This window comes from Coturnix japonica, chromosome 3 (genome assembly GCF_001577835.2).
Source record: "Coturnix japonica isolate 7356 chromosome 3, Coturnix japonica 2.1, whole genome shotgun sequence".
Taxonomy (NCBI): Eukaryota; Metazoa; Chordata; class Aves; order Galliformes; family Phasianidae; genus Coturnix; species Coturnix japonica.
In genome coordinates this window covers 24,789,923-24,816,815 of record NC_029518.1, presented here as the reverse complement: position 1 = coordinate 24,816,815, position 26,893 = coordinate 24,789,923, and the positions used below count along the sequence as shown (strand labels likewise).

General features: G+C 46.3%; 1 protein-coding gene across 4 annotated transcripts in view; it reads right to left on the bottom strand.

Moving 5' to 3' along the window:
- Positions 1 to 6,130: 6,130 nt before the first annotated feature.
- The window catches only part of LOC107311139, a 101,345-nt gene continuing 80,582 nt past the window's right edge, over positions 6,131 to 26,893 (bottom strand). For 3 of the 4 annotated variants that reach the window (XM_032443618.1, XM_032443619.1, XM_015857419.2), the window contains 2 exons: positions 20,583 to 20,636; positions 6,131 to 8,494 (listed from right to left, as the gene is read on the bottom strand). In XM_032443618.1, coding sequence (XP_032299509.1) covers positions 8,366 to 8,494; positions 20,583 to 20,636 — 183 coding nt within the window. In that variant the 3' untranslated portion in view covers positions 6,131 to 8,365. The remainder of the gene's footprint in view (positions 8,495 to 20,582; positions 20,637 to 26,893) is intronic. The other variant, XM_032443620.1, reaches the window with a different exon arrangement.

The window sequence follows — 26,893 nt, the reverse complement described above, 5'->3', positions numbered from 1 at the left end:
CTATAACGATCCAGCCAGAACAGTGTTTATCTTGACAGAGACATGCGACCACTATGGTTTTCATATTTGTGGACTCAATCTCATGCTAACATGGTTAGTCTTTCCACTGTCTTTGCAAGATGAAATTCTGCTCTCAGCTGCGTGAGAGGATTTACCCTGAGCAATGGGAAGCAGCGCTTGGATCTCCCTCTCCAAATCCAAGCCTTCCATCCTGCTCACAACCACATGCCCAGCACAGTTGCGTTCCTGGTCCTCCCAGAGGCCTATTTGCAGCCAACACGTACTGTCCTGTTATCAGGAAGTAAATCCCCATGGTCACATGGACCATCCTACCTGGGTGATGCAGCTCCTCCATGGGTCTTGGCCTGGGCTCCAACCTTAGCTCTGGAACTGTTCCCCTTCATGACCTCAACGAGAGCAGAGAAGAACCCTCCTCTGTGACCTCAACAGGGGCAGGGGCAAGCTCAGCCTGCCGCAAGCATTGGGTTCTTCCCTTAACTACTCTGTGCCTCACTTTCCTCCTCACAAGGTGACAGTATCCCCCCCAGCACGAGTCAGAGAGAGGCTGAGGCCCTACTAACACACCATGCCCTACCTAAAGTGGGCCTTCCCTTCCCAGCCAGGTGGAAATACACACTGCAAGCAGTGCTGCTGGCAGTGTGCCTGGCAGCTCAGGCACCCAGAAGTCACCTGAAGGGGGATGCACTGCTTGCTGCTTCTGGGCTGAGAGGGGATCACTGGTGCTCTTCTCTGAGGGCACAGTAGGCTGAAGTCAGGTCTTCTTCCTCCACTACCACAAGGACAGAGACACTGCTCTGCCTGTGCAGTAGTGGAAGCCAGAGGCAGGAGGAGCACGTAAAGCAGACAGATGGCTGCACAGCCAGCCCGGTTATTACCGGAATAAATTGGGTAAATCACAAGCTAAGCAGTTGCTCTCCCTGCGGTAGAAGAGGATCTGACACCACGATTGAAAATTAGCAGCATCTTGGAGGCAATCAGGGCCGGGAAGCTTGCTGTGCGGGGAAGCGCCGCTCCGCCGGGTGCTACACTTGGACTGTGTTATTACTGCACTTTAAACCACAAGAACAAAATGTTTGGGACATGCTAATGACACCAGGAGAAACAGAAGCATTCTGATTTGGTAGTAATTGTTGTAATTATTTTCCACTAGAGCAGACACAAATATAATATAATGAGTCTGATTATTTATCAGCATTGCACACGAGAAAGAAAACAATGCCAGTAAATAGCGGTGGGTTTATTTTGGGGAACTGTTTAAAGCCAGGAGAAGACAAAGCATCGCTCTTCAAAACAGGGCCTGTGAACATGCTCCACTGAAGGTCTGACAAAGGCTTTTGGGGTTCAGAAGAGCTTTGTATAACCCAGTTTTTGCTCTGCTCTATTTGCCTCAGTCATACGGCTTGAAGCCAGGTCTGCTGGGCACCCTGCTGTTGAGCAGGAGCCTCTCTGTGGTCTGGGCTAAACATCAACATGTTGGCAACAAGACCATCCATGGTGGAAATCACTTGGGAGCTTCAGAGGAACCTGAAACCAAGAGGCAGTGAAGAAATAGAAAACGATGGCAGAAGACCTGGGTCAGGTGGAGGAGAGGCATTCACAGAGGACAGAGAAAAAATAGGTAGAGATAAAAAGGCAGATCTCACACCAACAGCAGCACAGTACGGGGCACTGAAGCGTCACCACCCTTCAACGGGCAGCAAACGTGGTGAAGCTTGCTGGTGTTATGTGCCAAGTGCTCCAAGGCTGCTCAACACTGAGGACAGCGGCCTGGGAGCAGTGTTACATTGCTGCCTTCAGGGACTCTGCAGGACATATTGGACTGAGAAAAATCCTCATGGGACCCTTCAGTTTCCTCCAATTTCTATTGTCATCAGGGCTTTGTTGTATCCATTTGTCACCCCACTTGACAGCTCAATCTCATAACGCTTTCAGTTCCTTCATTCACTTGACCTTGGTCCTACGATGCAGCAAACATGTCGGATGGGAACATGCCATCACTACTGGCCAACCCACTAACAGACTGAGCTATTATTACAGCGGGCAATGATGTGAGCAACCACAAAAAGGAAAACAGATTTTTGGGCTCCGCATGTGTCTGGAGCTATCTGCACATCCTGTCCCCAGTTAACTGAAAACATGTGGTCAAGGCCTGTCAGGCCACATGCAGCTACAGCCCTAGCTAGCTCCTGGAGCGCCTGCACCTTCCATTTCCTCATTCACTTTGTGAGTAAGCCCACTAAAATCTAGCTCAGGAAATGGTGAGATACCAGTGTGCTTACATGTAGTCCTCACCACCGATGTTATCCTCTTCCTGCAGCACAATGCTGTTTTGGCTGCATCCTCTTTGGCTTGCTCACCACTGCACAAGGGGTTACCAGACATTGGAGGACACTTGTCCTGAGATTTTCCTACATCCAAAAAGTATTGAACCACAGAATCATTTGTGTTAGAAGGGATCTTTAAAATCCTTTTAGTCCGATTGCCCTGCAATGAACAGGGAAACTTACAGATACATCTGGTTACACAAGGCCCTCTCCAGCCTGACCTTGTCTACAGGGATAGGGTACACATCACCTGGGCAGCCTGTCAGTGCCTCAATGCTCTTTTCGTAAGAAGTATGTTGGGGGTTTTGCCTCAGGCCTCTATGGAACTGAGATTAGCCTTTATCCAGGCCATTTGTTACCTACTCAGGATGTCCGAGACAATAAAATACAGTTAAACTGTTTTAATAATAACACTTCGTAAGAAAACAGAGTGGACATGCCTGTTTGGAAGCACTCACTTCAAAACCAGGAGAGAACAGCAAGGTGAAGAATCCCCAGAGAAGGGGCTGGCATGCAGCAAACTGCCCTAAGAAGCCTTTCCACCATGCCACCTTCCTCATCTGGAGGTAGCATTTGTGCACACAGCATTTCTCGGGAGCTATTTGATTTCCTCCTTTCTTTTCACGTCTGTAGCCATGTAAATATATAGCAGTTGCACTGTCCTGTGGCACAGGGTTCCCAGTGCAACCTTGCACTCTGTAGAACTGCCTCCAGTTGTTTGCTTTGAACCTGCCACCTGCTAGCTTTATTTGATGTCCCTGAAGGTCTTGTCTGAGGAGGAACAAAGCATACAATCACTCACTATGTTCAAACGAGGTGGCTTTGTTTTGAGTCACTGTTGTCCAGGTGCCTCCTTTTTAATGCAGGGGTGAAAACATCCCAACTGCCTCAAGGACACAGACCAGCCATCCATCACTTTTTCTTTACTTTCCCCTAACATTACTGACATAACACATTAGAAAAGTCTGCCAATTGCCACCACAAATGACCGAGACTGCAGAAACAGCACATAAATACTCCTCATCTCCTTTGCCTTCAGACACATAACCTGTATCAATACCCCCCCATCTACAAACACTGCAAACACACAGTCTCAAATGCGTCCCTCTTCAGCACAAGCTCTCCTGCCCATGTCCCAGCTGGGCATCCACCAGCAATCACTCTACCATGCTAATGTTTGCACACATACCCATCACCTTTACTCTCCTAAGGTTTCCTTCCACTTAGATATAAATGCCACCACCACGGAAGTGCCACTATACACACAGTCTGAGCCTACACAGCCACAATGCTGGTGCTTACTCCCTACAACTCTAACCTGATACACACACATAAAAGCACTCTTTCTCCCCATGCCTCACCACAATGTACTATGCAAGTTCAGAAAGAACAAGGGAAAGCCTTACTTTGTCATGAGGAGATGGTCCAGCCAGAGAAATGTTCTACAGCTGAGGTGCTTCCATGCCACATTTCAGTAGCCTCCATCTTAGCCTGGGCTGAGAACCCTAGCTTTAACAGCACTGCCTGATCTCACCTGCTTTCCCACTCAATCTAGTAGGCAAACATATAGATCAGCCCTCAGCTGGAAACAGGTGTTTTTTTCTAAGCACTCAGCACACATATGTGAGTGTGCTGCGAGGTGGGCTTCACATGTGCCAAACAAAAACACAGGTGGGCACAGGACACTGCTTTCCCAGTACATCTAACAGCACAGGGATGTTGGTCCCATGAAACAAACATATGTCATGTGCATAGCACAACCCGTTTTGCTGTTGCTGTGAGCTTGGTTTCCTTATTTTAAAAAAGATAACAGACTGAACTTGATTCATTAACTAGAGAATGCTATTAGAATATAATGGACCCACTTAAATCCCAGAGAAGCCATGGGCAAGCTCCTCAAGCAGGCACCTGTCCCCATTAACCCCTCTGCAAATAACGAACACCATCTCAGAGCCTCTGAGCTGCACCTCAGCACAGCAGCCCTCCCTCCTCCCCTTGCAGGGTCTGTTTTCTGCTCTGAAGGGAAACACCTGCACATCTCTAGCAAGATCAGATCAGGGCACAGAGATTTCAGCTTAGAAATTATGGGCTCCCCTCCCACTGAACCACAGCCCAAACCTACTGGGAGGCTGCTCTGCAGCCAGGAGTTCCAACAGTATCAAGGTCGTGAGGGCCCTATGCCAAGCTGACGGCGCTCACAAAGCGCTTTGCTTGTACCACAGCCTGCGTGCTGCCCTTTCCAACAGTGGAGGGAACATTTGGACAAAGTATTTTAGGAGCAACAGAAGTGGAAAGCCCAGCATGTCTGCCAGAGGAAGCAATGGGCGGCCATCAGGAGACTACAGCTCCCATTTCTCTGGCTTCTGCTGATGGCTTCCTCACTGGTCTGCAGCAAGCCCCATTCCCACATGCCACCATCCAGCATTCAAAGACAACCAACATCTTTAGCCTCCTTTGTAAACTACACAGGTTGCTGCAACCAGAAAGGACCACAAAGACCATAGTGAACACCACCAAACTGTTTTCTGTTCAGCTTCCAAGTTGTTGCTGTATCAAGGCTTATCATCATGTTTTACCACAAAAATTGTCCAAGTAGCTGACTGTACCCTGCAAAGCACTATGCCAGCTTTCTGCTGTACTCTGGCTTCAGCAGGGTACGTACAGCACAGCTGATATGAGTTAAGCACAGCCCTCTGCACACTTTTGCACTTATAAATAAGCACAGCCTGACAGAAGCTTACAGATTAGGCTTGTGGAGACATAAGGCCATTGCATTTTGAACTACATCTAAGGGACCAGAGACGGGCACACCAAAAAGTCAAGCTGTTAAGGAGGGAGGAAGGGAGGATAAAACAACACCACAAAGAAATAGCAACCCTGCAGAGGAGGCAGCAAGCACACCTTACAGCCCTCAGAAAACAGGCCAAGGCCAATTAACAATGAGCTACAGCTGACAGAGAGGGGAGGATTTCAGGATAAGAGAGGTGGCACAGAGCCTAAAGGAGATGGGAGCTTAGATGGAAGAGCAGAAGGGGCCTCCTGGGAATGAGCCTAAGCAGGACCGCTCAGGGAATTTAAGCTGGTCTCTGTGAGGCCTTAGAAAAGGGGCCAGGACTTTAAGCAATAGCCTTATGAGAGGTTGGTTTAGAAAAATTGCTAGGAGCGTGAGGGCAGAGGCAGGAATTAGTTCAGGGAGGCTGCAAGCGGAGGGGGATAACAGTTACTAGTACCTGAGATGGGGCTCTTAGTGCAAGATGAAGAGAAAAAGGTGAGCTTGTTATGCTGCTGAGGAGAGAAGAATGAGCACCCTGGCTGCAAGCAAAAAGGCTGCTGAGAGACTTAGGAGAGAAAAAAAATAAAAAGCATAAGACTTACAGAGGATTAAAATTATGAGCCCAAGCTCAGCTGTGAAGTCACCCACCCTTTTGTTTGTGAAATGGAAACCTCCAACCAGATCACATACAACCCCCATGCAATAGGCTGCTAACTCAGTAACCAAGGGAGCTCCTTGGTGGGAGGAATTCCAGTGAAGGCTGATGTACTGAACCAGAAGCAGCTGCACAAGGGAGATCCCTTACTTGTGGAAAAAAAAAAAAAATAGGTATTTGTTACATAAAAGTTGTTGATAATTTGTTTCCAAAGCTATTCTCTTGGAGGCACAGCTTGTGATTTTTGGAGTGCTTGGGACTAGCTGTGATGTAACACAACTTGCTCTACTCCATCCCCTCTTATACCCCTACCCACAGATGCCCAGCAGATGGAAAATGCACGAAACCTACCAGAGGTGTGAATATAGCAGCTGTTACACTTTATTTCATTATTTTTATTTTTCCTTCTGATTGAAAAAGAAAAGACAGAGAGAAAAGTTACAAAAAGTACTAAAAGGCAACAATACGGGCAGGACATCCACATTCCCATTCATGGGGCCCCCGGGGAAGGCAGCCTGCAGCATCCACACAGGTAAGAACAGAGCTCCAGGGATGCACCTCAAAAGCGCAGGTGAGGGGCCACGAGGGCTGCATTCCTCCTGCAGAACAAGTGGTGGGTTGCAGCTGTCCCTTCTCTTGAGCGTGGGCACTTGGTCTGAGGAGGTGATGCATCCTGTCCTGCCCTGGTCAGCTCAATCTGGCAGCAGCTAAAAGCTGTGGTGTGCCGTCCAAACGAAATAAGCAGTCTCTACAGGAGTGGGAAGAATCAGCAGAGGAATCAGCCTATGTCAGAAGAAGGGACTTTTGCAGGGAATCACAATGTGTGCCTGAAGCACCTCACCAGAAAACCCAAGCAGTCCTTTGGAGTCAGCGCTGGTGGGGGAGGTGGTCCAGCTGCGATATCCCAGGGACAAGGAACAGGCAGAGCCTGGGCAGCATCAGGATGGACATCTCCTCACTGCCTTGCCCAGCCACTCTGCTTGCCTGAGAGAGGCAGCTGGGGAAGGAAGGGTAGTGGTAGGGGATTCAGGGTCCTGGGTGTAGGTGGCCTTCAGGCTTTTCCCCAAGGGTTTCAGAGCACAGAAAGTACCAGCATATGCTGGTTCAGTCTGTGGCCTCCTACTGAGAGCTGTACTGACCCCTGGTCTCATCCAAAGAGTGGCATCAAAGACCTCTACAGTGGAGCAGATTTAAAAATAAAACCAGTTTTATGTTGTTATTCACAGTTGCTCCTTTTGATCCAGACAAGTAAATTACTCACTCCCACTTGCACCCAGCCTGATGCAGATTCAAGCTGAGGAATGCAAGACAACGAGGTTACTCTCTCCACCAGGCACTTGCAGTAAAGACTTATCAGATGCAACAAGAGGAACTGCTTTATTCCTCTGCCTCACTATGACAGGTGACAGCTTCTCCTGCTAGCTGCTGCCTTGTAGCACAAAGCACATCTGTGCCTCAAGGCCAGACTCCAGTGGTAACAAGACTTATTGTGGTTCCTAACTGCTGCAGGACTGTCAATAGAGAAGCTTTTTTCTTGTTTCTTCTGCCAACAGATGGCTACAAAAAAGTCTCCTTCCTCCCTCTTCATGCTACATACGGGAATACCTGCTCCACTGGGACAGAACAGAGGTCTATATGAATTTAATAGCCAGCCTAATGGGGTAGCAGACAACTTGCTGGAGACACTTGATTTGTCTGATTGAGTCTGATGATGCCAGTTGTGTTCAGTATCACTACAGGTGCAGCATTGAACTAGGACAACACTACGGACAAATGCTGCATATCCCAAAACAGAGGCAGCCTCAGCAGAGAGGAGAGCCAGGAGCATATAGACACATTCATGTTCTTCTCCCTAATGATGCCAAGAGAGAACTGCAGGTGGGCACTCTGCATCTTTGGATGGCTGAACACAAATCCTCCATTCTATAATCAGAATGCTCGTGCCTCCCGTTTCAATCTCACTTCAGATGATATTACTGAGCCAGCAGACTAGCTGGTACATGGAACTATATTTTCTACTTACCCCATCCCACATCCCCATCCCAGGGTCTTTCTCAAGAAAGCCAGAATTTAATACAATCCTAACAGCCTCAGAGAGGGATCCTCTTCCTTTGCAGGCAGCCCAATATAGCCTCTGTTTCCAACCCTGCCCTCCTTTTTCAGTGGAAGAATGGTCAGATCTACATCAAAGTACTGCAGACCCAAGTACTCTTGGAAAACTGTTTGGACCTGATCACTTTTCACTGCTGCCATGCAGGCCTATACTAGCTCCTGAACCCCTCAGGGATATCTTCAACTATCACATCCACATGTTCACCTCGGTGACTGTCCTCACAGTTTTGAACCTGTCATCTGTCTCATTTTGCACTCGAAAGACAAAATCTCTCCACCTGCTAATGCTCAGATGTGGCAATGGTATGAAACCAGTCACTGCTGCAAAGCTGTGTGTTTCCTGCTGCCAGGGAAACTGTATTGCAAAGATGTGTCACTGTCCCCTTCTCCCACACCCAACCCCCCGGGCGTAGCCATGTCCCTTCCCATTGCCAGGCAGGTGGTTGGTTGATAGTTCCTGAGGTTTTTGGAGAAATTCCTTCAGTAGGCACATGACGGTTCTTCCACTGGAGCTATTGGGCTCAGCGGCTTCAAGGTGCTGAGGGAACGGAAGGCAAAGGTGGATGGATCATACACAAAGTGAGGTGGCGGGCGGCCTCCGTTAATGCTCTGCAGGGGAATACAAAGAGTGATGAAGTCAGTAGTCACATAAGCTGCAAGCAGTGAGGTTCTTGCCTCAAACTCTTTCTCACTCCCTCTCTCATACAATCACACCTCCTTGTATGAGTGTGGTCATGCTTGTACTTGCAGCAAACAGCACCAGCCCAGGCTAGTTTTCTCGCTCCTGCTCCTCCTGTGCAGAGTATGCCACCCCTCTCAAGGCTGAAGTCTCTGAAATCTACATCACCAGGACTTACTGTGCCAGTAGCTATCCAGGTACACAGAACAAAATGAGGATAACCAGCAATGCATTTTTCAGAACCCCATCACCATTGCTGCCAGAAGGCAACATATGGATGAATAAAATTCAGATTCACTTGTCCTTAAAGCAGGGATCTACTAAGCTTTGAGTGCACAGAGATAAACCAAGTCACTTCTGAAAACTCATTTCTGTCCTACTTTTCAACAGCTCTCCTGTAAGAAATTACAAATCACTGTTTCTCAAACTATGAAGTCCTAGACACACAGAAACTCTCCAGAGCTTTGGTTCCAAACTTTACAGTTTAGGCTTTCATCATTTTTTTTCCCTCTCATCCCATTTACCACATCTCTTCTTACTTGTTGTTTTTGTTTTCTCTTCCTCTCTAACTGATTTGACTTGATGCTTAAATTATCTCACTTCTAATCCACCTGCAGCCTCTCTGCTCTCTCCATATTGTAATAGACAAACACAATGTTTGTTCTTGAAATCACTTTACACTCAGAAGTATTTAATTAACTTTTCTGGCAACCTTCGTGCTGGCAGGGCTTCTGTGAGCAGGTTTGATATTTAGAAGCTCCAGAGCTTCTTCCAAATCCTGGGGAAACTGGCCAAAGGGCCAGTGCTCAGCACTCTTGGAAATCAGGCCTTCCAGGTCTAAAGTGTAGACTAGAAGGTGACACCTAAGCCAACTCTGTCTCACGCTGGAATTGCTGTCCAGGCCTCTCACAAGGGCATTTCCCTGAATGAGGATTGTTTATAAGTAGAAGTAAAAATAAATGAAGACAGATTCCCAGAACAGTCCTGTCTGTAAGGTGGGTACACACATGTAGGACCTGGAGGAGGTGATGTTACTTGTAGAGCACTGGGTCTGTCTGATCCATGGTTTAATTTCAACGTTTCCAGAACAAATTGATGAGGAATGGCTGGGAGATGCTTGGTGGGAAAAATAAGAAGGAAAAATCCCATCTGAAGTTATTCAAGCTTGGTTTGTATCTTGACCTCTAAACATAGTTCTCCCTCTTCCTCTCCTGGTGTTCAGAGCATAGTCAAAGCAAATTTAGAATGAAGATCCAGTGTGACATGATAGAAATGCTGCTCCTCACTAGGCCATCCTGGATCCATAGATCCCAGAGGAACCACGATGCCAAATAAACAATTCAACTCTAACACATAAGAAACCTTTTCTCTTTGTATCTCAGAAACTTTGTTTCGGTGACCAGAAACACCAATGGACTTCAAGCACTTCAAAATCAGGTCATTCAGAGAGCAGCAACCATGTATCAGATGGCACATTGATGTTTTGACACCATCTGCCTCCATCCTGGTGGAGTTTTAACTTACCATCAGAAAGGCACGCACATTACTTCCCAGAAAGCTGCCCAAATAGCCAGGGTCACCCAAAGAGTCACACCAAATTAGACAGCCCTGAAAGCTTCCAAGCCAGGCCTCATGGCAGCAGGATCTGGAAGCCTCTACCTCCCACATCCTGGTCACAACTCACCCCCACGGAGCAGCCTTTGTATCAGAAACGGCCTCTCTAAAAGCCAGCACAGGCAGCGTGTTCCTGCCTGTGGGTCTCTCCTCTTCAAATTAAGATAGGCACTTGAAAATGGAAAATGCCAACATGGTGCTTGGCATCAGCCGTGACTAGAGTTCCAGACAGCAAATCATGCCCTGCTACATCCCCCTGACACCCTGGCCAGCAACATAAGAAACAAGAGAGGCAGATTTAAGGGCCTTTACTCAATAGCCACCTGCTGTGGGGTTATATATGGTGTGTGCTCTGGCAAGCCTCAGAGACGGAGGGTAACATAGCAACCCCTATTCAAATCTAAGGGGCAGAATAAATCAGCACATTTGTCCTTCTCCAGAGCAGAGAAGGTCCCCCGCCAGTGCCAAGAGGGAACAGGAACAAAGAACCTGGCAGTCCCCTCCATTTTGAGATGCCAGACAGGATTAGGCGAGGCAGCTGAATCAGTTCATTTCTGACAGCAGATGGAATAGAGGCTGGGGAAAAATAGGCCCAAAGAACAGATGAAAATCATCCACAAAACTCACCAGGCTTTAGATAAGAAAAAGCCATGGGGCCAAGATGCAGAAGCAAAGCACCCTTCCAGAGCACTGCAAGGGAGATGGGCACAGAGCAAGTGTGGAAGCAAAGTACAAGGACATGAGAAGACAGCAAGATGCAGAGATTCACAGGCAACTGGGCAGCTACAAGTAAAGTCACACTGCTCCTCACCATCTTGCCTCTCAAGCAGCAACAGAACAAAGATGGTTCTTGACAGTGCAACTACCACAACTGCAGGCAAGGGCAGGGCAGGAAGAACCTTGTGTCTAACTACAGGAGTAGGAGAGGCAGTAATGCAATTACCTTCATAAGATGACTGTACCACAATTGTTTATAACTTTGAGCAGTGTGGGGCTATCTTGTGCCTGCACGCCTGATGACAGAGCAGCAGCTCTGCTAGGGACCTTGCTGGAAGGAAGAATGAGCACCAGCACCAAACTGGCCCGCTCTTCACAGAAGTTCGTGCTTCCTCTGGAGCTTGTATCCTGCTATGGGGGTGACTGGCCCTGATCTGGCTTAGTCCCCGACACCGTTTGGGATCTCAGCATGAGGTGGTCTGGCTTTGATGAGCAGTGCAAGGCAAAACTCCCTAGACCTGCTCTCAGAACAAGGAACAGGGCTGGCTGCCAGAGAGGGAAACACGTTCCTCCTATCCTGCTGTTTGATCCAACTGTCTCCCTGGAGTCAGTGCAAGCGTCCAGGCCATTCTGCCTTTCTCCTCTCCTCACACGCCCACCACCAGCCTGTGTTGCCAGGGATGTCACTTTGACTAAGGCAGGCTATATGAATTGCTTCTGCTACAGCAGGCCCAGGGGAGCTTGCCACAAAGCTTCCTGACAGCCCTTGCTGAGCAACCCCAGGCCAACTGCCTCAGCGGCCCCTCAGCGTACAAACACTCCGCATTTGACATTAAAGCCCAGTGTGTTCACTCTAATGGCATTCAGGCAGTTGGATAACTTGCATAAAATGGAGCCTAATATGGGCCCTGTGCTAAAGGGGATCATTAGCCAAAGCCCTCAATTTGTTAAGCAATGTATTTACACAGCTGGAAAACAGCCCGAGAAATAAACCACTGCTGGCAAGAGGGCATACATGCTGGGGTGCACGCTCTGTCATACACACTTGTGCCCACTTGCACATAGTTTGTGCACTCACTTACCTGCTCTCACACACCTCATATTTCCTCCCCCTTGTACATGTACATTTTCTCAGTCATTTGTCCACGCTTCTCTCTGCATGCACCAACTTCTGAACTACAGAAGGATCTGTCCCCATCCACATGAACCTTGTCCACTCACACCTCAACTCAAGCCAAGCAGAGCTTTGGATGGGGCTGAGCTCCCTCAGCATCCTGAGGACAGCTCAGAAGGGCACAGCTTCTCACTAGGCTTATACAACTGTCTGGAGCAGAAGTTAGTTTCATCATCTACAAATATTTGCACACCCAATTCAAGTTAGATTAAACCCTATGGGAGCTAACTTGTGTTACCCACATTTCAGGTAAATGAGCATGTACAGCCTTGGCCACATGAGTTCATGTGCATGCACAGACATGTGCACATACCCTCCTTCATACACACTTCCTACATATGCTCTCTTAGAAACTTGTACTGTAATCACCAATTCTATTATTACCAATAAATACAGGAGGTAAATAAGCAACTAGGCTTGAAACACAAAACAAAACATACTCCTAAAGATGGTATGAATTGTGACTTGATGCAGGTGCTCCAAAAATGTCCACTGAGATTAAATAACACAGATGAAATGCACATCTTCAATAATATTAGCAGCTCCCAGAAAACAGAAATGGACAACTGCTCTGTAAATACATCTATGACATAACTGCATATTTTGGCAAGGAAAAAGTAGACAGAAAGAAAACGAACACATAAAGGGTAAATCTACTAATACAAAACACCACATTGCTCCCAGAAACACTCCTCTTGCCACAACGAAGTCTAGAAAAATACTCAAGGTGCGCATAATAAAATATATTAATTTTGGACTGAAAACTCCACAGAAATGTGGTTTTCTTATTTAGACAAAGAAGAAGCAAGCAGAGCTCCAAGTGCGCTTTCAGATGTGGAAATGACAATTACAAAAGGAGGAGGAAAAATGAAGTTATCTAACACTGCAATGTCCTAGAAGGGAGCAGTGGAGTTAGGGATGATACAGAACTACAATCTGCTTAATGCACTTTGATTCTCTTTCATAAGAGCTCTAGTATCCTGGTTGTACCCAAAAATCAGACCAGCTCGTGCACCCTGCCAACCCATTCCCTACTCAAGGCCAAAGCAGCACACCTTTCTCTCCTGCCCTCGGGCCCCAGTGGATGGGAAATGCTGCAGAACTTCATTGAAAGGATTAAGCCTTCCAGTGGTGGACACACCTCAGTGGTGGGTGAATGATCCCTCTGCAGCCTGTAGACTGACTTACTGTAAGTCCTTTGGGGTGAAAGGCACCATGTAATTGCAAGTTGTAAAGGCGCATCCGATTCCCACCACCACCCTGTGTGGAAAGGAATAAATCCCCAGGAGAGCCTTGGCAAAGACAGACGCCTGCCCGTGGTGCTGCCCGTTTGTGAGACAGCTGCCTTGCCCAGGGTGAGCAGAGCCAGAGGTAATGCCCACATTCAAGCAGTGCACAGAGAGAGTAGAGGCTGGATGACTATGCAGTGCAGCATGGACAGTGCTTTTAACTTCATTTTGCCCTCCTTTTCACCTATGCCAAGTTGTTAGAAAAGAAACTGATGATGCTTCAGCCTTGATGTGGGAAACCATCATGATGTGAGCAAGAAGGGGGGACCCTGGGCCTGCTTCTAGTCACAGCTCTAATTTTGGACAGGGTCCTGACTAAGCAGCTTCCCGTCATCTCCGCCTTAGCTTCTCCCGTGTAAAACAGGAGCATAATGTGTTAACCACAATCAGGCAGCCAGGATGAATTAACATTTATGTGTTGTAATCTTCTAATGCGAAGTAATTTCCTTTCAATTACAGTCTTGCTTTAGGCAGTTTCCAAGACATAGTCATTGACAAGCAGGACCAGCTTCTCCAGTGGAGCAGCAATTCACATCTAACTGCTTCTTCATAAGACTCTGACTATTTATTTAGGTCATAAGCTAGGAACAGCTCAAAAAACAACCTTTCAAAGACAAACTCCTTCCCATCTGTCTCCTCGCTACTTCTAAGCTCATATGCAGTTTGATTTCAGGGCACAGCCAGAAGATAGACCATGATATAATATCCATTTAGAACTACTCTCTTCTCTTCCAAGAAGAACGATCCACTCCTAATGCTGTTCCAATGAGGAAGAGCAAAGCTTCGCAGTCTGTGCTTTTTTTTCTCTTTCCTCCATTACCATTCCTTAAAAACTGAAAGAAAAGCCTGTCCTTCTCCACCAACATAAGGCTGCCTAACAACTACTTCCTTTTGTGCATTGCAAAGACCAGTTCAATAGTTTACAAACACACCGTTTTTCTTAGAAAGGAATATATATATATATACACACACATATATATAAAACATTTGCAGAAGTGTGTGCAGAGTTGCCAAATGACAACTATCAGACTTAGAGAGGTGCCACCAGAAAGGCAACACAGAACTTCTTGTAAGGCACTTCAAAGGGCCAGGCAAACACTTGGTCATTTGCCTAAGCACAGAAATAGGCCAGCTCCAGGTCCTCACCAGCACCAGTGTAAAAAGTCTTCCTTCTCACCCCCACAAATCTTGAGATGTGTATCTGAGAAAGCTGACTGCAAACTTTGATTTTGCTTGCCTTACACTCTTGAAGGATGGAAGGTGCACAATGAAAAGGCACAGATGGGTCATTTGGAGGGGCAGATTTTCAGCGCTCGCTGGCCAATTTGGGGAACTCACCATCCCAAGGTGCCAGTGAAGATCATGTTCTGAAGGCCACACAAATCTCTCAGGAACAAGTGAAAGAATCCACATTTCCCCTAACTGCAAGATGTGTCTTATCCCCACCTTCTTTCCCAACTAAGAATGGCCTGTGCTTCCCTGTACACACCTGCAGCAGTTCCTGCACAATGCCCATAGTCCACATGTTCCAGAGTATAAGGAGAAGGCACGAGAACACTTTCAACCACACGTAAGTAGAACCCAATCTCTCCTCCCCAGCTTCTCTTCAGCCTTCTCTGCATGGTAAGAACATCCTCCCTGCCTCAAGTGACTGCAGCCGGCTGCCCTCAAGGTCCCTTCAGGCCAGGAGCCCCAGGTAGGGTTCCTTCCTCAAGGCCTGCACATGGTGCACACTTGGGCATGTGTGGCCTCCAGTTTGTGTGGGGTCAGGGCAAGACTCTTCCCTCCAGCCAGGCAGGCTGGCACAGAGCAGCACACCACTTTCAACTTAAAGGGAACCCAAATTAAAACTGCAAAGTGAGTATTAATTATCCTGGCATGAGCAGGCTGCAAATGCATGCTGATGCAGTGCTCTTGTCTCTGGTCAAACCGCTCCAGCTGTGGAAGCCAAGCGCAGGAAGTGGGTGTATTATGGCAGGTATGTGTGAGAAATAGGATTATGGCACTGGGGACTGGGAGAAGGAATGGGTGCCAGGTTCCCACAGCCACGTGAACAAAGGGGAGCAGGGAGCAACAGTGGTGGGCCCGGATGCAATGGTAAAAAATGCGCTTGATCTACCATCTTGGACTTGAAAGTCCATCAGAGTAAGATGGTGGCAGAGCCACTGCGACCCTTCAGCTGTCTTCTGTCTTCTGTTGTGGATGCCCCATCCTTGGAGGTGTTCAAGACCAGGCTGGACAGGGCCCTGGGCAACCTGATCTAGTAAAGGCGTATGTTTGGTGGCCCTGCCAGGCAGGGGGGTTGGAACTACATGATCCTTGAGGTCCCTTCCAACCTGGATCATTCTGTGATTCTACCCTTCTCTCTCTCTGCACTATGATACAGGTATAACAAAAAAATTACCAAATCATCTTTCAGTGGCATTTGCCACCCCAGAACCCCCTTCTTAGCCATGCACCCCAGCTCCTGAACTACATCCACCTCATCCATTCTACATCTCCTCACCCTTGCTCCTAAACCAGACCCACAACCCAGGCCATATTACAAACAAGGGCAAAACTGAAAATAGGAACCCTGATTCACCAACCACTCACTGCTTTCCCAGTGCTGTATGGATTATGAAACTCTCAGTGACTCCTGAGTATCTATTCTGCAAGCACTTACATGGCTAAACTGGTTTAGGAGAATACATGGCATGAATTTATGAAAAGCAGGAAGCAATGACAATTTCTTTTATTTAATGGAGCAGAGTAAAGAGACATGGATGTCCCTCCTCAAGCTGCTATGGAATGTCTGAAGGCTAGTTAGCCTTTGCCATAAAATCCAATAAGGGCAGTGCTAAATAAAACAATGTCTGGAGACAGATATTTGGGATAGTTTTTAAACAGACAGAGGCATTTCCACCTCAGCTAGACTGTATCCCTCACCACACTGTCTTCTGTCACAAATTACAAGACCTTTCATTCTCTAGGGCCAGCCATCAATATACAAATCTTCAGCAGGCAGTTCACTGGCCTGACTGAGAGAAACATGGGGGGGAGGGGCTGGTTTCCCCAGAAGGCCAATAGATATTTATGCCCTTACTTCACAGAGGACCTTCTCCATTTTGTTCAGCAGGGAGTTGCCCATTATCTGGAGAAAAACGCCTGTCTAGGCAACTAGAGTGCTAAAAGCTCCATGAGGGGACTCTGCCAGCAAGTAATCCAAGGATGTAACTGGCAAGGGAGGTGAGCCTCTCTTGCTGCTTCTAGAGGGCAAGATTTGGTTTAGACACTTGGACACATACTAAACACAACCAGGAGTGACAGACAAACCATCAACAAGCTGCCTGGGATATCAGAGCTGTTTAGACTGCATGGTATGGTATGAATAAAAATGCAGTTGAAAGAATGTGGTCTGGAGATCAAAGCCCATTTTCTGGTTTCTCAGTTTAACTCTGAAACTGCAATCATGATATTTTTCTTCTGCTTATTTAACAATGCTTGCAAAGTACCTTGGGAATCTACAATGGAAGGGATAACATGTACATACATACACACACAAAGAATATTCTGACTTGTGAAATCTTCACTGCTTACCATGCAGCCAGAAACAGGCTTGCACCTAATGTTGCTTTGCCAACTTGTATGCCTCATATTTATGAATATCTCAGGCCTCTGCCATGACATCTCAGCCCAGCATATCTCCTGCTCAGCTCTAAGCTGAGAAGGCCCCATGTTTTAGGAGTAAATCCAGCACGTTACTGCATTGGTCTTTCAGGCTGCAAGCATGAGAGATAAGAGTCAGGGAAGTCATTCCAAGGATCTGGCCACTGTTCAAGCAGAGGATGTTCTGAAGAACTGATAAGATCAAGGCAAGAGTACAAGTGGTTTATGTTCCAATTTAAAATTCTTATTTTATTTTTTACATAGCAGAAAACACCTCTCTGATCAAGCAGATTATCAGATTGGCCTTGATATCCTTTACCTTCTGCCTGTCCCAACAAGAGCTCTCAAGACAGCCAGGGGCTCACCAGTCGTGTATTCTACCCACCTACCACACCTGAGATAAGCCCAGCTGCTGCCCCTGAGCTAAGCTCCATCCATCTCTTTCAGAGACTACATGCAGGAGTTTATGATGGAAGAACAAGGTACATGTCTAAAGTGGGAGCCTTACCCCAAGAGTGTCTGGACAACAGAAGACTTGTGATACTACACGTAGATTCTAGAAGATGAGTCTGCATTCTGCAGAGCTGCTTGCATCTGATCAAGCGAGGTCAAGGGCTGAGGAAGTACTACAAACACATGCTCATACAGTTATCCTCCTTCCAGAGCTAAGGACATGCCTCCACATAACACCCGACCATGCACATGTGCTCTACTTGTTAAAATATACACGAGCTCTTCTCACTCACACCTAACACCTCGCTTCCACTTACAGACAAGGCACTGTCTGACACACTGAGATATGAGCAATCATATTTGCATACAGATGCCTGCTTCACTGTTCAACACCTCTGCGGGCCCACGTCTACCCCTCACTTTGCACTGAAGCATGCTATGTTACACGTGCATCCATTATGCACAAATCCATACTTCATACACACACTGTCACCTCCAATTTATCCCTACTTGCCTGCCCACAGGGCCTGATTCTCCTGTTCCATTATCCCTTACTTAGGGCGGACAGGCAGAGGGAGAGAAGGGAAATTTAATTACTGTTTTCTCCTCACTACGGGCCCTGACCTCTCACAGCAGTTACTCCCTCTCATTTCAAACATGACTAAGCTGCTGCTTAGTCTAGGTTCTTGGGTTTGTCGTATCTCGGTCTCATCACCTCACTTAAGAATTGCTCAGACAGTAGAAAGGCTGTAGCCTAACACTACTGGAAACTGAGGTACAAGGAATAAGGACAAGATGGAATCTTAGCATTCAAACAGCATGTAGAAAAGCAAGAGCCAGCCTGGGTCACCTGCTCCAGAAAGGCTCCCAAGGAGTACAAACATTTCCAAGGACTGAAAATGTTCTGGTACCAGATGGTAATGGCAGTGTCTCTCTATCTAAACCTGAGTTAAGTTACTGAGTGCTAGGGAAAAAGCCAAACATCACAGAATGGGGCTGGCAGGTGCCTGTGGAGTAGGCATCTAGTTCAAAGCCCCCATTCTGAGAGTGGTTAGTTCTGACACGTTACCCAAGGCTGTGTCCAGGCATGTTCTGAGTATCTTCAAGAGACTTCACAAGCTCTCTGGGCAACATGGATTTCCTGTGTTTTAGTTAGTGCCCATTATCTCTTGACTTTTCCCTGGGCACCACTGAGAAAGAACCTTGTGCCAAGCATATCTCACTGGCTGAACTGAGGTTTCCCTTTGTGTGGCAAGGACAGCAACATCCTTCAGAGGTATGGATCTCTCTCAGCTGTTTCCAGAGCAGAGGCACCTCAGCAAGATATTTGGCTGGGGGCCTGCTGCCTCCTCCCTAAGCTGTGTACACAAAAGCGGGCACTTGAAATCATTGAAAAACAGAAGCAAAAATGCTCCTCCACCCAGCACCTTTGCTACTGCGACAGATCAATTGGAGACTGAAGTATCATTTGCTATTGTCATGGAAACTGCACGAACAACTCAGGTAGCAACACACTGTACCAGCTCAGCAAGGCTGGCCAGAGAACGTGGATGCTGTGCCATCTGTCAGAAAGGTGTGCTCTCCATTTCTGCTGTTTATTTTAGCGTGAGCTGACAGGAGCTCAGTGGGGAGGCAGAGGGATCGTTCTGTCTCTCATATTCTCTGGAGGCACACAGAAAGCTGCAATAACGAGCTCACGGTGCTGGGGGAAACAATGCTGAGGTGCCCCTGAAATCCCAGGGGCTGCAGGACTACTAGCAGCAACAGTACTAAAGTTAACTGCAGCCTAGGGACACCCAGGAAAAGAAAATAACAAGGAAAGTATGAGGGACATGTTTGAAAGGAGGGAGGTAAATACACTGGAGTAAAACACAGCAGTTGTATTAGCATAGGTCTGAAGGACAGGTACAGTCTGGGGAATGCTCAGAGGACACAGGAGGAAACAGCTTGAATGAAAACAATTCAGGCAGCTGCACAAGAGAATACAAAGCAGATTGGGATTAATCATACATCAGAAGCATCAGGTCATGATGGAGCTGGATGACAGGACTGAAGTGCTATAGCAGAATGCCTGTGAAGGGTGAGAGAAACAACACTCGGCTGTGCTCAAGGCTCTAGGCCAGTCCTACTTGCTCCTCCTCTCAGTAACAGTCACCCACAATGTGGTGATGGGCAAGGGCACCCAACTGCATGCATACAAATAGTAGCAAAATGCCAACAAAAGCATCAGTCTCTGGAGGGTACTCATTTGCTATTCACCCCTCTTGCAAAGTATCCTTGCTATCTATAATTACTATATAGTAGTTTCACTGCAAAATTCTTCACTCCAAGCTGGTTTTGTTCACTTATCGCAAATATGAGAAGGATCATGTGGGGCTCTGTAGACTTAACCACTTGTTTTGGCTGCAGTGTACAAGGCCACACACCTCCCCACAGTTCCACACAGCACTGACTGAAACAGTCAAGGTACCCACAGAGGAGGCAGGTTGGCTGAAGAGTCAGGGGATGCTATACTAGGGGCAAAGCCTAAGAGGTGCAAACAGCATGACATGGAAGAAACCCAGACCTGCTTTGTTTGTGCGCACTCAAGAACGGGAGATGCTCAGACACTGCAGATTCATCCCAGCTGTCCAAGCCATCCAAGCAATCTAGAATAGCACTCTCATCTGGATCTCATCACCTATCCCACATCCCCTACAGTTCTGCTGACTTCAGTGCAGCACATAGCTACAGTTCTTGTCTAGACAACCTACCAATACCTCTCATCCATGTCAAGCATCACTGGATAACCTGCATCAACAATTTTGCTCAAGAAGGATCCAAACAACACTCTACAGGACAGCTATGAATAACTGTATGAGCTCATAGCATGAGATGTAGGGTTTCTCTCCAATGAAGCAGGAGCCCATGGTCTCCAAAACAGAAAATATTATTAGCTTCATTAGCACTCAACCTAAAACTGCAGCTACCATTTATCCTCCAGATTTGTAACTTTTCTTATGCAACTGATCGAACCAAAGGAGCCTCCAGAGATAGTCTTCTGGGCACAGGTTTTCAAGGATTATCACCACACTGAGAAATATGTGGAAAGATGAAGAAGTGCACCACAAAAGGGCAACTTACACGAATTTTAATAACTCTAGTCTTCATTCCACAATTCTTCTTCAGCAGCATCTTCTGAAAGAGAAGTAGAATCCAGGGATTAGTAGCAGTAGCATGAGGGAACAGAGAGAGAGAGAGAGGTTGTAGGAAGTCTCCCTTTATTAATGCCTAATAATCAAACAAGATGGATAGATGGAGGGATGGATGGATGGTTTAAGTGAGATATGAAAGACAAGACTATATGAATAGACCAGAAGGGGCCATCAAGGAATCAGCCTAAACTGAAATTCTCTTGCCCAACCTAGACAGTCCTCCAGCAGGGGCCAATACACCAGGAAAGAAAGTACAAGGAATGCTGCAGAGAAAGAAATGAAACATCTGCTTAAAAGAAAGTTTCTTCCTAATTTCTGTCAATTAGTGGCTAGACTCTGCCCTGAAGCAGGTGAAGTTGTCTTCCTTTTATGAAGAAAAAACTAGTCCGCTTAATGTATATGTGGGTGTTCCCATTATTTAACAGCAATTTTCATTATGTTTATTTATTTAGAATTACTAAATGAAGCAAAAGAACCTGCCCACAGCCCTAAATCCCTTTGCTATATACTGAAGAGCCATTAAGGCTGTCATAACATGAACCGCACAACTTAGCAAACAGGATATACCTAAAACAGTAATTACTCTGTGTAATTGCAGAAATAAACAGGTGAGATGCAGTTCTATCCCAGTTCTGAGGCAGCACTTTCAAAAGCTAACATGTGAACAAAATCATTCCTTCCCCTCAGAAACAAACAAACAAGCACAACAAAACCCTCAAAGTGGAAAAACAAGGTTTGAAACCACTTTCTCCATTAAAAGTACTTCAACTACACTGTTCATAGTTAAAATCTTATTGATGGGGATACGTCAGGCAAGAGATTCTCTGCCAGCTTTTGAAAGAAATAACATTTTCTTAACTGCTGTTTTCTACCTTTCCACTTTGAAAGCTATGTGATGTGTGGGAAAACACTTCCCTCCCAAAAACACACTTTAATAAAGCAGCATAAGTGTTTCTCTAATTATATTAATAAGACAAAAATTAGGGAAAAAACACTCTCCATCCTACTAACACAGACAGTAAATATTAAGCCCTTACTGCTTCCTTGTTCCTTTCGTTTCAAGTCTTCCTGCTTTACTCAGTTAAAAGAGAGGGAAAAAAAGCAACACAGTAAAGGACTAGAAACTCAAGCTTAAAAAAAAAAAACACATAACAAAGCACACATATAAAGCAATCCCACCTCCAAATTCAGAAGAAAACCCCAAACCCAAACAAACCAACTGGCAACAGTGCCCAGAAGAAAACCTTTTTCTAGTAGAAAGTACTTGTGCAGTGAGAATCCTACTCCTCCAACAGCTTCTGCCATTCTATGCTCCACAAATGCATCTTTGCAGAGATCTATATCAATCTACACAGCCTCCCCTAAGCTGGAAAGGGGGACAGAAACCCACCCACCATTGCTACTCAGATCTGAAATCCAGCCCTCAGCACACTCTGTGTGCACCTGTATGTCTGGCAAGCACATCTTGAAGCCTGTGCAGGTGTACTTTGGGGTCTGAGGAAAGTACAAACATGCACAGGAGCAAAGGTAAGTGCTGCAAGGATATCTGCTATTTTTCTTATAAGGCTTTTACTGGTAAATCCCAATCCTACTTCTTTAAGTCATCAAAGGGCTCACTTGCAGCCATACTTGATGCCTCAGCCCCTCAGTCTGACTCAGAAGCACAGGCTGCCATGTCAGCACAGACCCAGGGTTTCTAACCAGAAAGGGCTCAACATGTCTCTGCACAACCCAGGTAAGCTAGACAACAAAAGCCACAAGCCCACTGGTGGGATAAAACGTGCAAGAGAAAGTGAAGTCAAGTAATGAAAGTGAGAATCAGAACTTATGGTGCCAATCCCTGCCATCTGGGGGAAGAACACTCACAGCCGGACATATCCTGCCATACCCATTTAACTACAAGATGGAAACCAGTACAGTTGTGTAAACTCTCCACCTCTCCAGATAGCTGGAAAGCTCAGCTTCACAGTACTTGGATGAACCCCCAAGGATGGAGGAGCAATGCAGTGACATTGCATTCTGCAGTGCCTCAGAAACACCACAGGATCCTCTGCTGAAAGCAGAAAAGCATATTTTGCAATGCCTTGCAAGGTCCCATACCCAGGTCCCCTTATGACTCCATGACGGTGCCACAAAACACACTATTTCCCAACTATACATTAGCAGAGGCAGCAAAACCTCAAATATATTCACCCAGGCCTCATATTAGGACAAGAGAGGAACAACAGAGATAGTAATTACACCTTTTAGAAGAGATGACAAAGACTGACTGAAAAGTCTAAACGAGCCGTGGGTGGATGACAACCAGCCAGACTCTATAAGAGTAATTCAAGTGTTCAGCTGTATCTGAAGTCCTACGCTTCTGGCAGAAAACAGAGGTGCTCTTTTCACTGATGCTGTCATGCCAAGCCTTAATGGTATAAAGATCTTAACACCATTTGCTACAGTTCAAGCATACTGCATTGTGTAGTAAGAACAAGATACTCTATGAAACAATTAGTGTTAGTTGTAATCTCCAGTGTGTTATTTGATAGAGTTGATACTAAAATCCAAATATGACACCCCTTCATCTGCAGGTTGTAAATGCGGAGCACAAACCTCAGCAGGGGAAGCCCTGTTGAATAGTTGGGTTTTCCTGTTACTACTTAAACTGGAAGCATGGCAAGCCCACTGATGCTGCAATCTTCCAGCTTCACTGCAAGTCCAAGAGTCAGTCAGAAGTAAAAAAAAACCAAAGCCAAAAAAAAACCAAACAAACCAGCAGGAGGAACAGAAGGGATGGAGAACAAGCAAGCCACATGATCCTGCAGCTGAGAATGAATAAACAGAAGGCCAGTTACTGAATGTTATTCTATCTAACCAAATTGCTTCCACCTCACTTGCAGCCACACGCTCTCCGTGCCCAGCTTTACAGAACGTAAGCAACGCATCTTTGTAGGGCTTTCCATCGCTTGGTTTTCCCTTCCCTTGCCAAATCTAAGCAGAATTTTGGAGAAGGAAGCTACAACGCTGTAGTGCTTAGCAACAGCTGGGGACTTTCCACAGCAGCCTCTCCTCATCCTCCCTCTGGAACCGGCTGTGAGACGAAGCAACTCATTAACTCCTATTTACATAGATACAGGCAGAGCTGAAATAACATTTTTTTGGCTACATGATTTGCAGTAGCCTACAGCCAAGGGGAACAGCCCATAAAAAAAGGTGACACATTCAGTTTATTAATCAGCTTAGCAACCCTGGGATTATTCCTAACTCCCAGGCCAACCTGGAAAAGCACCTTTGTTTCCCCACTTTTCAAGAGCTACAACAAGAAGAGCAGAGATTTGCCAAAGGTCATGGAGAATGTTAGTAGCAGAGCTGAGAATAAACTGTAGGCTTTGATTTCTGAGATTCTTTCTTCCACCTGCAATAAAAGAAATGGAAGAAGAGAGGCAGTGCTTGTACTCAGCCTCTCTCTTCCAATTAAAAAGTCCCTCCCACTGGTCTCAGACAGAAGCGTTGGCATCACAGCTGAAACCTACAACCTGGGAGCACTATTATTCACATGGCAGAAAGTTTGTTTTTTGATCTGCCATTGTTTCTACTTAAAAGAAGGAAATGACACAACTAAGGAAACGTGGAAAGTTTGTTGGTTTTTTTTTTTGAAGGCACAGGAGTTAACGCTTCACTCTAAAAACGCATTTGAACTGGAACACGTTAGGGATAATGTCACAGAAAACAGCAGAATCAGTTCAGGCTAAGAACCCTCCCACCCATCCCACCTCCTGTTACACAAATGCTCTCTGCTCATAACCCAGCGACTTCCTCCCTCTTGGATCTGGATCTAAAAAGAAGCTGCAGGAATTAGAAGCAATCACTTGGAGGGTTACATGTTGTCACCGCTCCATCAAAATACCACACTGACAGCAGAGACGAACCACCACCCCTGCCTCACTCAGAGCACAGCCCTCTCATTCAGTCTCATTGCAAGATAAACTTACAGTCAGGCAGCAGCTCTTGAAGTCCTCTAACATCAGCTTGAACAGTTACAAACCTAAGCCAGACAGCGAGTGCTGCACATACGTCCTTGCTTATACAAACTGCAGCATCACACAGATGACTATAAGATAGATTAGCAAACAAAGCGTATAGACATCATTGCTGCAAGATCCTTCTAGGAATAGTGCAACCCTCAAGAGGGGGGAATTTATGCCATGCTACTGAGGTTCAAAATAAATATTTACAACTCTGGCTACCAAGAGTTCAAAATCAGGTACCACAGCTTAATTTTCAAATATTTAGGAGCCTGATCAATCACTGGAATCAGTGTACAGTACGAAGTATCAACCTGTATACTAGTAAATACCTTTCACCTCACACCTCCTTCTTATATACACACTTCTGTTTTTATAAAGGTGTCATTTTTATTATCTCCACAGGACAAAGCAATGGCTCTGTTGCCTGATTCCACTTGTAGCTTTAAACCCAAGGGCCCATAAGCTGTTGGATGCAGCTTAAATATTATTTTTCCACACCAGTTTAGTTGATTTGGTGCAAGAGTGCTTAGAAACTTTCAGTGCAAGTTATCCAGTCATTTAATTTACATTAAATCAGCACACTTCAAACTCCATATACTGACATACAATCACCTTGTTCCAACTTAAAGGTTTTGAAGGGCTTTTCAGTTCTTCAGTGGAAACGATTTCAGAGCAATAACCAAATAAGACCATGTTTAGAAAGTATGCTACAACTTAACTTCAAACCAGGCTTCTGGAAGTACATTAAGCTGAAGGAACAACAAGGCAGTCAAAGCTTGAGTGTCTATGACAAAGAACATAAATATAGAAACAGACAGATGATGTGGCTTCGTTTGGAAAGAAGAACCGAAAGAGGAAAAACTACAAAGCCCCAGGAAACATTACAACACACATAAACTGCACCCTTGAGCAGAAGGCTGAAGTAGAAGTACAGGAAGGAAGAAACCACGTCCAGCAATGGTTTCTCCATGAAACACCAAAACCAACAGAACCTCAACAAACCACCTTTGTGACCCGAGAAGGGAAAGGCAGAAACGGTCACAACATGCTTCTTGTGACAGGAAGCGAAACAGACACCAGTGCAGAAGCAACACTGCATGCGTTCCAGCCCAGTGCCACAGCAGGTGAAGGCACCAGCATGGCCAGAGTAGTGCATCATGCGGCCCTTCCTCCTGGGAAGGCGTGCAAGAGCTGAGATCCTGTTTGACCTCCTCTCAAGCAGCCCCAAAGCCCAATTTTGGCTATACTCTGCCTGCTATGCCTAGGAAAAATTTATGTGCAAAGCTGAAGTGCAGCTGCAGTGGGCAGCGGGTGTTCAGACCCTGAGCAAAGCGGATGCCACCTGCCCCAGTCCCATCATGTGGTACAGACTGGCCAGCCCAAGAGGCCACAAGGGCAAGAGGCTCCTGAATTAAAAGGGACTGGCTGCTCCCAATGGTAACACTCCCATAAGTGAGGCATGAAACCCTACAAGCCCCAAGCTGAGCCTAGCAACAAGGCTGAAGCTTCTAATGCATCCTTTCTACAACAGCTCCAGCCATCTCTTCACAAAACCACCACAGCCCAGCGCAGGCATCTCCCATCCAAGCAAATGGTGCTGAGCCACTGGCTCAGACAGCAAGGGAACCAGACTACAGCTCCTCTCATTTCTCTTATAGGGTGACAGGTGCCCTGCAAATACAAAGACCACCAGGTGCACGAACTAGCTATCTTGCAATTGAAGTGTTCAGGCTCCCAGGCACACACGACTTTAATCAGCAGAGAAACAAGGGAGCAAGGCCTTTCCAGCTGTCACCTGAGGTTGCTCTGCATGCACATTACCCCCCGTGCAGCCTTCGACCAGGGATGCCCTGTGCCAAGGCAGCACCCACATGTACAAGACTACCATAAAGGTCCCACCCATCTCTGCAGCTGGGCAGCATTAGGAAAGCTCCATTTCAGCTACAGCCTTAAATCACAACTATCATCTGTCAGAAGCTGGATGCTGCTCCACCAGAAGTTACACAGCCTCTAAACTACAAGCAGCACTCTAAAATACAAGTCAACCCAAGCGGTTTGGCCAGCAGGCTCTTCCTACAAAAACAAACTCCAGCATCCAAAGGCTGTAAATTTTGTGGTGATACTCTGGAATATCCTGAAAAGCCTCTGAACTTTCTAGAAAGTTATTTCTATTTCATATTCCATGGAATTAGTCACTAAAACATATTTTCTTTTTTGTCACTCTTCA